Below are 17,882 nucleotides of genomic sequence, written 5' to 3'. Positions count from 1 at the left end.
TGACTTGTCCGGACTTGTCCGACCTGCCTAGCTCCTTTTCCACCTATCCACTCCACCCTCTCCTCCCTGACCTATCACCTTCATCTCCTCCCCCACTCACCTATTGTACTCTATGCTACTTTCTTCCCACCCCCACCATCCTCTAGCTTATCTCGCTATGCTTTAGGTTCTCTGCCTTTATTCCTGATGAAGGGGTTTTGCCCGAAACGTCGATTTTGCTGCTCGTCGGATGCTGCCTGAATTGCTGTGCTCTTCCAGCACCACTGATCCAGAATCTGGTTTCCAGCATCTGCAGTCATTGTTTTTACCTGTAAGGGTGGAAGAGGTAGAAACCTTCATAACCGTTGAAGTATGTAAATGTGCACTTGCAATACCAAAGCATACAATGCTATGGGCCAAGTGCTGGAAAATGGGATTAGAATATTTAACTGATTTTTCATGACCGGAATAGACATGAAAGGCAAAAGTGCCTTTGTCTATGCTGCAGATCTCTATGACTGTACATTGTATGCACAAGATCCCAGAACTTAGTATTTTTTTCAGTTTTATAAACACATCACATGAACATCCAATCAAGAATTCAGCTTTTTTTGGATTTAAAAAAAACACAAGTCACTCAGTTAACAGGCTAAAAACAAAGCAATTTACAATGTATGTGCATCTGGAGCATATAGGACTTAAACCTTAGCAATCTGACTCAGAGGCAGGGACATTACCATTGACAAACAAACCTCAAGAACTCAGCTCTGAGATCTTTTTTTTGTGACGCAGCGCCAAATCACCTGTTTGAATTAAACAAAAAGTTACAAGACGACTGTGGGCAGAACTATAATCTGGAAGATAAATAGTCTCATCAACATCAACTGCTGTCATTCAGCTCTGGAGCTGACCTGGTTGAGCATGAAAGGGGCCTGTACTTCTAACTCTGACAAAGAGCAACTCCAATTGAAATGAAATTATTTATTACATTTGATAGTGACTTTAACTTTAGTGCAAAACTTTAACTTAGGACAGATTATTTACCCATTGAAGCACAATTTTTCAAACTGTTTGTGATAATCTAGCTTCAGTTCATAAATTGCATTATTATTGATTACTTCAGAAAATTACTATTCTGAAAATTAAGTTCCTTCAGAGTTTAAACTACATTTTTTATTAAATTGCCTTCTGAAAATGTTTGAATTTACATTAATTGATTAAATATTAACAACTACGTATTTACTGTCTAGAAGTTTGAAATAGCTGAAAGTACTCTTGGAAATGTCGGACCCACTCATAATTTTGAACCTCCCCATTATGATGGAATTGAATCTTTGGCAATTCATGCGGATATTCTATTTAGTGGATCCAGAGACAACGGAATTAAAAAATGGGACCTGGAACGGCAAGAACAAATACAGGTACAAAAATTCATCTTCAATTTCTGCATTGAGAGCAAAAGACTGCAACTTGTTTTATAATTAATTTTATTTTTATTAGTTTAAGTTTCTTCTGTAATCAATAGAATATATGTAATTTTTCTTCTCCAACATATCAAGGAGAAATATCCCTTCAGTGTTAAATGATTATCCATAAGACCATAAGATATAGGAGCAGCAATTGGGCCATTCAGCTCATTGACTCTGCTCCACAATTCAATCATGGCACATATGTTTCTCAACCCCATTCACCCACTTTCTCTCCATAAACTTTGATCCCATTAATACTCAATAACCTATCCAACTCAGTCTTAAATATACTCAATAATCTGGCTTCCACAGCCTTCTGTGGCAATGAATTCCATAGATTCACCACTCTCTGACTGAAGAGGTTTCTCCTTATCTCCATTCTAAAAGGTCTTCCCTTTAACTAAGACTGCCCTCGGGTCCTAGTCTTTTCAACCAGTGGAAACATCTTCCCAACATCTACTCTGTCTAGGCCATTCAGTATTCTGTATGTTTCAATTAGAACCCCCCTCATCCTTCTAAACTCCATCAAGTATGAATTCTCAAATGTTCCTCACATGTTAGACTTTTCTCTCCTACGACCATTCTCATGAACCTCTTCTGAACACCGGTCCAGGGTCAGTACATTCTTCCTGAGATATGGAGCCCAAAACTGTGCACAATTCTCCAAATTGTACTTAATTTATTCAGAGCAGCTTTTTGACACACTCCTCTTGATTCTTGTCATTAACGGAATCTGTAATTTAATAAAATGTTCCAGCGTGATAATTCAGTTATGAACTCTCAGCCAATACCTATTTAATAAAGTTGAGTCCTGTGCCCATTTTATAACATACATATTAATTTAATATGCACATCCAAGTATGAGCAAAGATTTTGAAAGTTATTATTGGATCACATATGTTAAAAAATGAGTTATTTATGGTGTGTGGGTGTTGGCAGTTAACTCAGTGTTTGTTGCTTATCACTAATATCCCTGAGTGGGTGGGTGAGCCACTTCAGAGGTCAAGTTTAAGGTCAACCAGATTGCTGTGACACTGGAATCATTTACAGGGGAGGCAATGGTCTAATGGTATTATCACTGGACTGTTTAGTCAGAGACCCGGGTAATGCTGTGGGGGACCGGGTTCAAAGCCACAGTAGAATTCAATAAAATATCTGGAGGTAGTAGTCTAATGATGACCATGAATCCATTGTCAATTGTCAGGAAAAACCTAAATGGTTCTCTAATGTCCTTTAGGGAAGGAAGCTGACATCTTTACCTGGTCTGACCTACACGTGACTCCAGACCCACAGCAATATGGTTGACTCTTAACTGCCCCCTGACCGATTAATGATGAACAATAAATGCTGGCCTAGCCAGCAATGCTCTTATCCTGTTAATGAATTAAATATAAATCAGATGAGATTTGCTTTATTAGTGGACATTAGTAAGCCAGATAAGGTTTTCAAAACAATCAGTTTCATGGTCACTATCTTTGAGGATAGCTTTCAATTTCAGATTTTATTAACTAAAATTCCAGCAGCTGTAGTAATGGTATATGAACCAGTGTCCCAGAGCATTAGGCTGGGCCTCTGGATTACTGCTATCTAACAAAGAATTGGATTGAGAGGATCTAAAACACAAAGATGGGACAGAGAAATTGAGTTAATATTTCTGTGAAGAAAAACAGAGTTAATGTTTCGAGTCCGGTGACCCTTCAGAACTGATAGCTAGGAAGAGGTGGTATTTATGCTGATGGGGAGGGGAGGTTGGGTAGTTGGGGGTGGGGGGAAGGGGATCTTGGTGGAAGATGTGAGTGGATAGGTGAAAGGGAGCCAGAGAAAACAGGGAAAATGTTAAGTGGACAAAGGGATAGAGCTAGTAAGCCAGGGAAGAAAAGAAGCTGATGAGGGAAAATGGGTGCTATGAGTGAGTAAAATTGGGTTGGCTGCACTGAAAGCACCCATGTCATGATAGGACCTGAGGTGTAGATGTGAGTAATGGACATGGAAGGAGATGTTTATGCTCTAAAATTATTAAGTTCAATATTGAGTCCTAAAGGCTGTCATGTCCTCAAGCAGAAGATGAGGTGTTGCTCTTCCAACTTTGGGTTACTAGTTCAGTGCATTTCCATTATGCCATCATTTCCCCATCTGTTAGGCAGACTTGCTACAAAGCATGACCCCATCATTAAAGCTTTTACTGAGCTTTAACTCAGAGTTGCATTGTGTAATCTTGTTAAAATTACACTGGAGATGGAAACGATTGTGGGTCCAAACAAGGCAATAGTTTATTCTCACATCCCAAGAGACTAGTTTCCCAGTAATAATTTGAGTCGCATATTTGTATATTTTTCAATCATATTGGTTACATTAATGTCCTGATCATCTCCGAGTTATAAGATGTATATGGTAATTATAATTTTACACTCTTCTGTACAATTCTCTAACTTTGCACATTGTAAAGCTAATTATACCTGTCCTTTGTTCTGTTTTTCAAGTCCTAGGTAGTGTGTCCTCCAGAACGGTGAAGTCTTCTGTGTTTTTAAACAATTGCCCAATGCCACCTCTCCATGTTAGTCATCTCATTCCCAGGATCAATGATCCTTTTCAAACTGAAACAGAAATTGCTGACAAATCTCAGCATGTCCTGTATATCTGTGTTAGCATTTCAAGTCTGGTGGCTCTTCATCAGAACTGTTAGCAGCTGGGAAACACTGGTATTAATGTTGGAGACCTGTGGTTGCGGTTGGAAGTGAGATAGATGAGTGCATAGGTGGAGATACACTTCAGGGAGAGAAAGAGAGAGATATGATAGGGGCAAATAAACAAGGGTATTATAGATTGCAGGCCAGGACAGAAGTGAAGCTGAATAAGTGATAATAAGAGTTGAAGGTAGCAGAGAATGGATAGTCCATGCAGAAAACTAATCGGGATGTGATAATAGGCCTGTGAGTGGGTGAAAATGGGTTGGTTGTGTGAAAAGCAACCCATGTCAAAAAGGACTGGCTGTGAGAGTGGGTAAAAAACAGAGAAGGACAGAATCAGGTTCTTTCGCTATTGAACCCAATATTGAGCCCAGCACATCAGTACAAAGGATAAGGCCAAAGTATTCACAACTGTCTTTGGCCAGAAGTGTCGAGTGGATGATCCATCTTGGCCTCCTGCAGTGGTCCCCAGCATCACTGCTGCTAATCTTCAACCAATTTGATTCACTCCATGTGATACAGGGGTGGCACGGTGGCTCAGTGGTTAGCAATCGACCCAGTTTCGATTCTAGTCTTGTACGACTGTCTGTATGGAGTTTGCACATTCTTCCCATGTCTGCGTGGGTTTCCTTCGGGTGCTCCAGTTTCCTCCCACAGTCCAAAGATTTGCATGTTAGGTGGATTAGCCATGCTAAATTCCCACATAATGTCCAGGGATATGGAGGCCAGGTGGGTTGGCCATGGTAAATGTGGGTTATGGGATTAGTGTGTAGGGGTGTTTGTGAGGGTCTGTCGGATGCGTTTCTGAGGGTTATGCAGACTCAATGGGCCAAATGACCTTTGTTCGTACTGTAGAGATTCTATATTTTCAATTATAGTTTAATCTTAACAAGTGGCAATTCAAGAATGATGTATCTATTTAAAGATTTATTTGCATTGTTATTATCAGAATTTCTGGAGCAATGTGTTAATTTCTGTGCTCTATGTTTTGTTATGTTTTCATGCTAGTCTTTAATATATGTATTTTGATTTCAATTAGCAAATACCTAATGCTCACAAGGATTGGGTATGTGCTCTGGCATTTGTACCTGGTCGTGATTTGTTGCTAAGTGGTTGCCGAGGAGGAATGCTTAAAGTTTGGAACATAGACAACTTTACACCACTGGGAGAGATCAGAGGCCATGACAGTCCCATTAATGCCATCTGCACAAACTCCAGCAGGATTTTCACTGCTTCGAGGTATGTCGTGAACAATCATGCTGGTTTATGAGAGTCAATTCAGTGACTCTGTCAAGAAAGGTCATTGTTGTTCAAAGAGGGAGAAAATTCTGCTGCAGATTTTCAGAGGCAAAAGAACCTTGGTTCTGATGATTGGTGCACTTCAGCTTGTTAAAATGTTGTTTTAAGGTATAGGATCAAAGAGATACAGTGGCAGACGTTTAATGATTTTTTTTAGACTACATGGGATAAATTCCAAATGGAAAGTAAAATACAACAGGAAAGAAATAATGATTTGGAGACGCTGGTGTTGGACTGAGGTGTACAAAGTTAAAAATGACACAACACTAGGTTGTAGTCCAACAGGTTTATTTGGAAGCACTAGCTTTCAGAACGCTGCTCATTCATCAGATATAACCACCTGATGAAACAGCAGCGCACTGAAAGCTAGTGCTTCCAAATAAGCCTGTTGGGCTACATCCTGGTGTTGTGTGATTTTTAATTTTGTACAGGAAAGAAGCTCAGCCCAAGGTTAACCAGAAATGTAAAAAATAGTATGAAACATGAAGAAAAAGCTCACAATTGTACAAAGATGGCTGGCAGTTTAGATTGCTGATTAAAATATTAAAAAAACACAAATAATGATAAAAGTAAGGAAAAATTAGAGTATTGGGAAAAAAGCTAGTCTGAAAAATAAACACAGTAAGAGTCTTGTGTAGATGTACAGGGAATTGGTGAGATCACATTCTGGAGTACTCTGTATAGCATTGATAACCTTGAATCTTTCTTTGGTAAGTGATACAAGATGGACTGTTTCAGGATTCCTGAAATTTCTTGGATAAAGAATACTTGCTCCTTTTGATTTTCATTTAAATGTTGAGGCATTAGACTACAAAGAACCCCATTGACAGAAAAGAGAAGAATATTAACAATATATGTGTTTTAAAAGTGTCCCAATTGATGCATTTAATATATTGTACTGCACTGAAAAACTGTAATTGTATTTTTTAGTATTCAGCATAGAAGTGCAGGTATGAAAACATATAGTGGCTTTAAATAAAGCTTAAAAGTAAATGGACCATTCAGATTAGTTTTTTAGAAAATACATTTACTATTTTGAAAAAAAAATCACGAGACCTTATATACTGTGAAGCTAAAGGGAAGAACGTGTCAACAGTGTGCTTGGAGAGTAGCTTAGATGCTGGGAATTAAAATATTCAGTATAAGACAGAATTTCTAACAGGATCAAACCGCTGCCAGCAAATAAATCACCAGGGGATATTATTTCTTTCTAATCCAGAAACTTAGTGTCTCATTCTTCTCTGAAGATGGATGCTTTAATTAAAATGGTATTAATATTGTGATCAAATTATTTTACAAGTCTTAAATTATAATACTAGCTTCATGACATCATTTAATTTGGTTGTTGAAAATAAACTTCATATTTATTTAATTGTGTCTCCACCTAAGCTAAGCAAATGTTTGGTACTATTGCTAAGTGCCTAGGAAAGGCCAGTCTAATTTCATGACATAGCACTACTTCCCCTTGTGAAAATTTGATTTCAATCAAAAACTAGATGATAAGAAGGAGAAATCTTTATTTGCAGGTCCTTTGGTGGGCGTCAATAGATTCTGGGGTCTGTCTTCCCTCTCACATCTTCCAACTTGTATTATATTCCTTTATCTCTCTTTTCTCTTTCCTTCCTGCTACAGCGATTGCCGGGTGAAGCTATGGAATTATGTTGCAGGCCTCACTCCTTGTTTACCTCGACGTGTCCTTGCCATTAAGAGTCGTGCCAGTAGTATACCTTAATCTCCTGATTTCTGCTCTGCTCCATACTTGATTCTTCTTTGCTGCTCATTGGTATGATGATTTGTCTTTTAAGCCTTTCTGAATAAAAGTGAAAGCCATAAGTTTCACTGTTGTGAACATTAAGTCCAGAAGATGATTCAATGCATTTTTAATTCCCCTAACCCAATAGTAAAGAAATTGGTTATTCTGGAGCAGTTTCTTTTGTCAAGTTTAAATATTTACAATCTTTTCAAAGTGTTTTTACCCTTTTATGATAAGAAGTGCTAACCATCATTTTACAAAATAAATTATATCATGTTTGTCGAGTTCTGCTGCTAGAATACTGAGCTCCCACTCAAGTGGACTCAAACACAGGGGTAAATTATACCAGCCCTTCTGCCAATCACAGATGCAAGGCAAAATCTCTCTTTGAATTTTCATGCCATGCTGGCAGATCTGTCCAATTTCAAATCATTTTACAGTAACATAAGTAATTTGTGAAAGTACTTGAAATGAAGTTTGAGTCATATATATGCATGTCACCTTCAAATAGGAAAGTTGAAATTTTAGGTAGGATGTAGTTTTCCTCCTTCTACAATTTTCTTTTCATGTTTTATTTTAATCATTTGAGGTGTGGGAATAATATTAACATCTAGCACATTTATTTTAAATACGTTCATTTCATTCCCTGTATGTTTTATCTTTTTTTAATCAATGCGTCTTCTTGAATTATTTCCTACTTGAATTTGCACAAATCTTGGAGCTTTGAATCATTGAACAGAATTTGTGAAGGCATGTGTTACCTGAAACAACAACGTACATTTAGTCTGTTATGAAATTAGAAGGTAGCGCAAAGTTCAAGTTTAAATGAACTCTGGGGGGTTCATATGGCACACGTCTCACCTTTAAATTCCAAAAAACCATGTTCTGATTTAGCTAGGAAGATACATATATGGTAGTAACTAAGAAAAAATGTTTCCTTAAGGAATCATAACAATATCGTAAATAAACTTCTTACTTTGAAGTAATTCAAGCATCTGCGGCTTTTCAGTTGATTCTGCCAGTGACCTTTGAGAGATATGGTTTTAACCTGCACATAATTTTGAAAAAAAATGTAGCTGATGAGACCACAGTAAAGAGATGAGATATTTGTTTTAAGTTCTGCTTTCTGTTGAGCAAACCTAGCTTGTCAGTGATGGTTCTACCATCAGAAAGTGATATAAATGATTGTTAGGAAAGTTTCACAGCCATGGAGAGGAGGACAACCTTTCAATAGGCAACTGTTATGACAGATGAGAATTTGCTGTAAGCATGTAATTAAATTCAGTCAAATAAACCTAATCACAGGTTTTCTTGGGAGATATAAAAAGGGAGGATAAAATATATTTCTGACTAGAAACTGACAAGCACCAAAGTGATATGAATTGTTTGTGGTAAGTTTGAAACAGTCTAATAGTGTCTCACTAAAAGTTGTTTGTGAATGAAATGATTTGACATTCCGTCACTACAACCTCTTGATACCATCCAGAACTGTGCTGAGAGAATCATAAAAAAGTGTATTGCCTTGAAAGCTATGCTATCTGACTTGAAAATGTCTCATTGATGGTCTATATTAGGACAGCCAGAAAATGTCTTAGCTATGGGAAAGGACAGCGTGCGATCCGGAGTAAGGCTAACTAATGGGAGGAAAGTCAGTTTTGGCGCACTGAGGACTGATTAGTTGCAGGTAACTTGGAATCAAAGTTTGGTCAAAGCTGATAACAAACACTGAGTTGCTTATATAAAGCAGATGATTCAGACATAGTTCAAGTCTTTTCCTGCAGAGGAGAAACATGAAGAATCCAGGGCAGAAACTCTTGGGATACTGAAAGCCAGTGAGAGGAAGAAGGAAAGGATGTATATGATAGACATCGGATGGATAATTCAGGTTGAATGTAGAGAACACAAAAGGATAGTAAAAAAGAAAATGAAAGAGTGAGAAGAGAATTGCAACCAATATAAAAAGGAATCAAAAATATTTGTAGGCTTATGAATGATAAAATTATAGTGAGGTGTGTGGTCAGTTAGGAATGAAAAAGAGGATCCACACATAGGTGCACAGCGTGGCTGAATTACCAAATTAGTACTTTACATTTGTCATTGCCAAGGAAGAAGATGATAGTGAGAAGAGAGATCAAAGATACTGGATGGGCTAAAAACTGATAAAAGGGCTATTCAAAAGGCTACCTGTACTTAGGTCGATAATTCATTAGGCCCTAGAAGGGAATACTTAAAGGATGCTGAGCAAAATAAAGATAGAAATTGTGGAACACTGACAATAATCTTCTCATCTCCTGGAAGACTGGATAAATGCAAACAAAGGAATAGAAATAAACCCAGCAACTATAGGTCAATAAGTTGGATCTTTAATGGTGGTGAGCTTTTGGACAAAATTAACAGTCAATACATCATATAGATTGAAAATTGTGAAAGGCAGTTCATATGTAACTAACTTGATTGAGCTTTTTTTATGTTATCAAGAGAATTTATGAGGGGATTGCAATTGTTGGTGGTCAACAGGGACTTTCAAAAATGGGTTTGATTGTGTCCCATATTACCGGCTTGCAATTAAAGTTGAAGCCCAGTGACAGCATGGATACAAAGATAGCTGAGTGACAGGAAAGAGAGTGAATTGTGAACAATTGTTCTTAAACTGAAATAAAGTATTCAGTGAAATTCTCCAGGGTCTGGATTAGGACCACCATGGCTTGGGTGTACAAGATGAATTTTCAAATTTGCAGATGATAGAACCTTTGAAATATTGTGAAATATGATTAGGATAGTTCAATATGACACGATCGAGACAGGTGAGTGGATTGGGCAATTATCTCGTAGATTAAATTCAATACTAAGAAATGTGAAGTAGGAGGGGTGAAGAGATGGAATATTCATTAAATCCAAAGTCAGTACTGGTGCAAAGTGACCTATGACTGGAAAGTTGGCAGGTGGCACAAAATAAGGGCATTCTGCCCACCAGCCAACAGTCTGTCCCTACTTCAGTTGTAAGAGCAGAATTGAGGCTCCAAACTGGGGCTGTTAATACCTGCTTAAGGGCTGCATCCTGCCCCAATTCCAATTAATGGACAGTGAGAGAGTCCTGTGCCCAATATGTAGGCCAACAGGTTTGCTCTTACAGGCTTTGGTTGGTCAAAGGGGGTTGGGTAATAGTTTCCACTTTTCAAATCCCTTGTGCCAATATGAGACACCCTATTGCAGTTTTTCCCTTTTCCTCTTCTACCCCTCCTGCCTCATCCTTTCCTGCCTGGCAAAGATCCAGGAGTTAGCTGTTGCACAAGGTCCAATGCTGAATGCATCCTGTATGTCCTCAGTATAGTATTGGCAGTGACCACCATTCCTGGTTGGTATTGCTGTCCTCCAGTAGGCATCAGGCAACTCTATAAAGCAGGATGTCTGATTGGACAGGAACAGAAGTCTTGCCTCAAAACAGTTAAATTCATGTCAGCATGCTCATACTTATCATTTATTCTGGGCTAAAGGAAAACCACAATTAAATCCAGCCCTTGGGGGATACGAGTGCATAACTTATTGAAGGTCACAAGGTAATTTGAGAAAGGAGACAAAAATTCAGATGCAGCTCTGCACTTCATCATAAGAGACAAAGAGTACAAAAGCAAGGAGGTTATTACGGATGTTTATAAAATGCTGTTTTTGCCCCAAACTGAAGAATTGGATTCAAATTCTGGGCACTACACTTAAGATGGTGAAGATTTTAGATAGGATTCGGAGAAAAAAAATTACAAGAATAGTGCCACAGCAAGGCACTTAAATTACATAAATAGGAGAAACTAGTGTTGATGGTCTCAGACAAGAGAAGATAGTGAGGTTATTGGATAGGGGAGTTCGAAATCTTGAGGCATCAGAGTCTATTCTCATTTGCAGAAGACCAAGAACTATTGAACACCAATTTAAGATGATGCCTAAGAGAGTGGGATTCAAAAGAGAATAGGATAAACATGTGAAGGGAAAAAATGCAGCTCTACACAGAAGAAGCAAAGGATTGGACCTGGCTGAGTTAATAGTGCAGGAGCCAGAACAGACATGACAAGTCTAATTACCTCCTTTGGCACTGTAATCATTTTATGATTCTATGACTTTCAAGCCTGTTTTCTTCATGTTTATAATGCCACAAGGTGGAAAATTGAAATTATTTTTTTCTAACAACATTTTTTGATAATGCAATAATACTTCATTGCAGAACTAGAGATAGGATTTATGATAGTTATTTATCAAAATGTATTTTCTTAACGTGTATTCAACTTATTTCTTTCAGTGACTGCACGGTAAAAACATGGAGCTCAAAAGGTTTAACAAATGGGCATACGTTGGACATTAAAGACATTAATCAGGAATTGTCTGACAGCATCTAACTGTATTTAATTCACCAAGTTATATTTAAAGAAGAATAATGGTGGATTGGAATGAAATGAAAGTCATGCTTTCAAGGTTTTCTGAGTAGAGGAAGAAAAGCATATTTTGCCATTGTGACCTGATGTACTGCAAGCAATAATTCACAAGTATCTTATTCCAAATGTAATTCTCAACAGCACTAACTGTGATGTCCATGTAACAAAACAAAATTGAGCTGCACTCTAGCTTGGTAAGTCAGGCAAAAGCATGTATGTTTGAGTGGAATTTTTTCGTTCTCACATTATTATCTGCAGTTTACATCTCATTGTAAGCTATTATCAATCCCCATATTTCCATCCTTGATCTTACTCTACAATTCTCTTTTATCTTCATTTATATTGTTGGGCTAGATGGTGGAAAATTTCTGTCAAAGAGTAATTAATATACTATATTGAGCTTTGGATGTACATGTCCTTTGGGCAAACAGTCTATTCTTCGTCAAATATCCTGAAAAACCTTGTCTTTGACTTCACCAATTTTGACAGTAATATTACAATGAAGTGGTGAAAATTTTCAGAGGAACACAATAATTTAAAGTTTGCATGGTATGTCATCTTGTGCTGGTGTTAATTAAATATTGCAGCTCATCACTGTGATCCCTTACAGGCATTAGTATTGAGTCTAAAGACTAGTCTACTCATGATATATATGTATACTGGAAAAGCAGGTCATCAGAATAGTCTTTTTAATCCAAATAATGAATAATCAAACAGAACATTATGGTTCAATGAAATAATTCATAAAATTGCACAAATCATGAAGTAACGCCTATCTGTCACTTTCTCTGAAACCTGAAATGTGCAAAATTTGAGTTCTTAATTTTGTCTTGGAACACATCTGTAATCAACCATCTGTTACTGGCATTACATTAATTGAGTGGGATAGACAAGGAAAAAGTTGAAACTTTATTGCTGGAACAGCACAGCAGGTCAGGCAGCATCCAGGAAACAGGAGATTCGACGTTTCTTTGAGTTCTTAATTTTGTCTTGGAACACATCTGTAATCAACCATCTGTTGCTGGCATCACATTAATTGAGTGGGATAGATAAGGAAAAACCCCATCCACTGTAATATCTATCTCCATAAGAAGTAAACATAGTTTTCACTGTGCTTGGTGCTGCTATTTGTTAGATACATGTGAATGTTAGACGAGAAATCAATGCGCCCGAACACATTGAATGTCTTCAATTACCAATGCCTTTGGCAGGTTGTGTGATGCCAGTGGAATTGAGTTTCCTGGATTGAACTTAAGCATACCAGTGCACTTAGTAACAAGCTTTCATCCCCATTAAGAGCATTATCAGTATTCAAATTATTTCCATGAAAGTTTACCTCAAGAGGATGCCAATAGAGATTTCATGTCTGGTTCCTATGAGTTTGACCGTGCTTTCCAGATACATTGATATAGCACTGACATGAATCTCCAGCCTTCAAACCTTTGGATTTGTGGGGACTCCATTGATCAGGATAAATTGAATAGTCCTGCAATGATTGCAAGTGTAGCAACTATTACACTTTTCTCATCATCTTCAGTTCTGTCTTTATTCACTTATTCTTTCCACACAAGTACATATGGCCACACTAACCAAACTGAGCAAAGCTTGCAAGCAGCAGTTCAGATTGCATATTTTTGAGAACTTTGGAGGCTGATGTTAATTATTTACTAGTCAAACTCAGGCTCTGGTCCTTATGACTTCATCTAATAGATTCAAATTTTGTCCAAAACCAATAATTCTATGATGGAGTGTTGGCATACCCTTGCTGCTGAATGCTCTTAAAGGTGCTTGTTCAATTTTGGCTTTTTCAAAGATCACAACTCACAGGAATTCTGACTTTTCCTACCTCCAGTGGTTCTAAGGAAACAACTCAGCTCTTGACTCTCCCTTTAATCCCTATGGGAAATTATCAATGTTAACATTATCAATGTTGCAGTATTTATTTATCTGAGCAGTTTCTTTGAGCAGTATGTGATAGATGCAGAATAAAGACACAATTTGTAACTACCTGTCCCATTTGAGGGAAAAATTTAAGGTTTCATTCAAAAGCTGTGGATAAGTAAAATCAACACTTTTATTTTTTTTCTCTGTATCCCATGGATCGATATAGCTTATGCAGTTGTAGCAGAGTTTATTCATTTTTTCTTAGAAATAATGGACTGGATTTTACATGGCCCAATCTTCCTGTCTCCTCCTAAGTTCCATAATATGTTGGATAGCTAAGTGCCAAAATCGACTACCATCTGCCATATTTAAATAAATATCTATATTAACGAGCCTGTTGACTTGAATAATACTGAACCCATGCCATAATACAACTGAAGAAAATTTGGTGAGAATGCGCATGCTATTTAAAAGGCCTACGTCAACAAAGAGAGAAAGGTATTGGGGATGCACTTCATTTGGAGTTTACTAAAACCTGACCCTCATCTGGCTGCCTGATTCCAGGATGCTCTCTCCACCAATAATGTGGTCACACTGAATTGCCCTGAAGAGATATGTATGCTAGGTGGGTTAGCCTTAGTAAGTGCAAGGTTATGGAGATAAGATGTGTGCTGGGTCTGGATGGGATGCTCTTTGGAGAGTCAGTCCAGACTCAATGGACTAAATGACCTGTTACTGCACTGTAGGAATATCCCAGGATTTAGCTTCTTGGGCAGCCATTAATTTCCTCCTGTTCATTCCAATACTTGTGGCAATGCCCACTACACATCTCTGGTGCTGCCAGGAGTGGCTGACAGCTCCTGGATGGTGAAAGGGCCATTCTTCCAAGTGAGGGACCACTGTACTAATATTGAAAATTTATGGCTTACTAACACCAAGCTGGCTTCCAACAAACTTTCCTTCCAAAAAGTGAATTGTCATCTCACTGGGTAAAATCCAACCCAAAATCTCTTTTTTTTTGCCTTGTAGGCTTCAGGGAATTATTTTACATTATGTCTTGTGATGGACAAACCTTTCTTTTGCTGTTTCTTATATAATGAATTGATTTTAAACATAATATAACAGAATGGAACATATATGTGAAACTTGCTTGCCACAATTCATGAGACATGGCAATAAGTATCCTCTCTGAGACCTTAAACATTTTAGGAGCAACTGAAATTTTTGGTGACAGCAATGTTGCTTTGTTAGACAGAACTGTGTGTAAATTATTTCATGTTTGCAATTGTAGGTATTCTGTAATTCTCTTTGATCAGAGCACTGTAATATTATTTAGTCTGCTGTACTGAGCCATTTAAAAAGAATTGGCCACTGAAATATGTTTGACTTGAATATGTTTTGTGTGTCATTTGGTTTTGATTAGAATTCACTAGGTTTAGAAGTCAGGTTTAGAAATTACCTGTAAATTAAAAGGTAGTATAATGCTTTGGCACATTTAATGTTTTGCAATGAGAAAACACATGATATTTTACTGTAATACAGCAATGTATGTATTTAGCAAAACAAATTAAAAATGGGGCCAATAATAGAAGTAAAACATGCCCAGATATAATTTCTTGCTGCTTTAGTACAAATCGTATTTGTTCCATTCCTCTGAACTCTTCGGGTGTTCTTTAAGTAACATGTGAAGTGTTTCATCACACCACTTGAATTGAAATTAAGGTTATGACAGCTCAGTAATATTTTGAGGAGAGGGGTAGGTCAATAAACTGACTTGGGCAAACAATATTTGGCAAACCAATGTTGTAAATGTAGATGCTGTAATTTGGATATTTGTTGTATATCTCACATGACAGTTTATTTTGCAAGCTTAAAATGTCTTTAACTGTTCTTGGCAAGACAGTTCATAGGAACGGAGTTCAAAGTTTTATAAAATTATCTTTCTGACATGTCATTTGAGAAAATGTGAGCTGCATCTCCAATAGGATTCAAATGGTTTCAATACAATTTTTGGAATTTAATCATACTTTGTGCTCAAGGTGTAAGAAAATTTAATTGTTTTAATTGTACTGGAAATGATTCAGATACCTTTGAATGAAATGTTGTAAACCGTGTTTCTGAAGTCTTCACTTTGTGGATATACTTTACAGCTGTCAAGTCTCTAATTTCTGTGGGAAATTTTGATTTTAAGAGTCTGCCGTTGGCTCTCAATTTTTTTTTTGTTTTTCTGAATTGTTTTCTGAACTTTCCACATAATCCAGTGGAAATGTATTTTTTTTAAATATTATATTCCCATGGAACAGAATTTGAGGCAAATGTCCTGTCAGTTTTGACAAGTCGTTCACTTTGCAGCCAAGAAGGGTTTATTCTCAATTTTAATATAGTTAGTAATGTTCAGCACAATTGTAAACAGTGTTAATCTTAAAACTACTGTAAATAGATTAAGTGCCTTTATTATTCTACTGTTTTGCTTGTACATTTCTGTAAAAAAGTTTCATGTTATGTCAAACCTATTAAAAATGGTAGATGTATACATTTTTACAAATGTAAAATAATATTTATAATGCATAATTGGTGAATGTAAATACTGTTGTCAACTGAAATAAAATGTGTTAATTGGAAAGTCTTATCAATATGCAGCAGCAAATGACTAAAGTTACCACACATCTCAAATGCAGCAAATATCATAATATTGTAACTTCACACAAGAGCTGCATTTATTTAAGCAATTAGCAACTTATTTAAAATGCATTGGAAATGAATTGTATTCTACATTCTGTAATCATTTTCAAATTTATAACTGAGATGAATTAGGAGCATACAATTGTCAGTTAATGAAGGAACCACTCATTTCAGTTTTGTTTGCCCTTAGGGTGAATCTTATTCAGAATAATCATCTCATATATGCAACATATCTGTATCTTATCATCATCAGAATCATCATCAGGCATTCTTCTCTGAAAGTAGCTCCTTGGCCCATTGTAATCTTTTCCATTTATCAAAATGCTGTGCCATTATTTTCATTTGCCAATAAATAAATAAATTCCTTCAATTTCAAGCCATCCAACATGATATTCCATGTTTTCCTCTCCCTTTATACTGGGATTCTTCTCTTTATTACAAGTCCACTTCCTCTTAAAATGTAACCTATCCAGTCTGTCTGCTTTTGCTTAATTGTGTTCAACAAATGTGCTTATTCATTTACTTTCCACAGCACTGTTCCTTTTTTTGTGTTGATTTTTTCTATCGAGCAGACCTATCCATTCTCCAACAAACTCACATTTCAAAGCTATTTAGCATGTTGGTTTTCCCCAGTCATATGGTCCAGCTCTTACAACTTCAAACCAGGTTCTTTACAAGTTGCTTTTTGAATGATTTATTGAGCTTCGAGATTAGTAACCCAAAACCTTCTTGCCAAATTTAGCCTATCCTTATGCTTTGCTTGATCTTACTTCTTTGTTGCAAAAGCCACCTGCAGATACAGGTACACAATCTCTTATCCGAAATCCTTGAGGCCAGTTTTTCGATAAATGACATGTGAAATTGAAAAAAAAGTTACCTAAAAATAGACACACGTGTGAATAGTACGAGTGCTGAGACACAACTGACGCCTGCCAGTGCTGGCAAGCCACAGCTGAGTGACATGGTTTCAATGGGTGTGGTGTTGGATCACCTGTTCGCACGCCAAAAGCATGCTCCATATTCCATGAAAAAGATTTCGGAGCTTTTCGGATTTCAGAAGTTCGGACAAAGGATTGTGTATCTGTGTTGTGCTTCCTAAACACTTGAAATTTTGTACTTATTCTATTTCTCTTCCTTCTATGAATATATGTTTCTATTTCTATGGCAAAGAATTAGGTATCTCATCCACCAGTTTCCTAATCATCCATGCATTCAGTCCCATAATACAGACAGGCTGAAACAGGCAGCCGAACCATCCGATGAAAGTAAATAAATCAAGGTCAACTGAGTTTGTTAAAAGCTTAATTGATCCCAACATTATCCTGCTCACATAATACGGTTGGCCAGAGCAGCCATGTGGGAATAAGCAGCTGGTTTTTATTAAGTTTTTTTGGGAACTCATGGTGGGACTATTTTTGGAGGGTGCCTGTGAGATCCATTGGGGGTCACTGCAGGAGATAGTAGCCCTCTTCTTTCATACCTATCTCTTACCTCTAAATCTAAAACGGTGATCCCCAGCCAAATATTACCCTGACTTAACTCATGCTATGGTTCATGGGAATGCAGTCCCAGTAGGATCCATCACCAAACATTTGGTGCTATATGATCTCTTGGAGTGGCAAGGCTATCAAAAATGAAACTTCCTCCCTGTCAGGAGTGGAAGTCTGCCCCACCTTTAACCTGTCAATGTTGCCCGCAGCACATTATT

At 37.2% G+C, this 17,882-nt stretch overlaps 1 protein-coding gene across 1 annotated transcript in view; it reads left to right on the top strand.

Annotated features, from left to right (window-relative positions):
* LOC122563196 (kinesin-like protein KIF21B) overlaps positions 1 to 12,541 on the top strand; it is a 15,037-nt gene extending 2,496 nt beyond the window's left edge. Inside the window, exons 2-4 of the mRNA XM_043716739.1 lie at positions 1,230 to 1,400; positions 5,175 to 5,374; positions 11,476 to 12,541. Of these exons, the coding sequence (XP_043572674.1) occupies positions 1,230 to 1,400; positions 5,175 to 5,374; positions 11,476 to 11,572 (468 nt within the window). The 3' untranslated portion in view covers positions 11,573 to 12,541. The remainder of the gene's footprint in view (positions 1 to 1,229; positions 1,401 to 5,174; positions 5,375 to 11,475) is intronic.
* The last annotated feature ends 5,341 nt before the right edge of the window (positions 12,542 to 17,882 follow it).

The sequence above is a fragment of the Chiloscyllium plagiosum genome, chromosome 26 (assembly GCF_004010195.1).
Source record: "Chiloscyllium plagiosum isolate BGI_BamShark_2017 chromosome 26, ASM401019v2, whole genome shotgun sequence".
Taxonomy (NCBI): Eukaryota; Metazoa; Chordata; class Chondrichthyes; order Orectolobiformes; family Hemiscylliidae; genus Chiloscyllium; species Chiloscyllium plagiosum.
The sequence above is the reverse complement of the archived record's forward strand: the minus strand, read 5'-3'. Positions and strand labels throughout refer to the sequence as shown.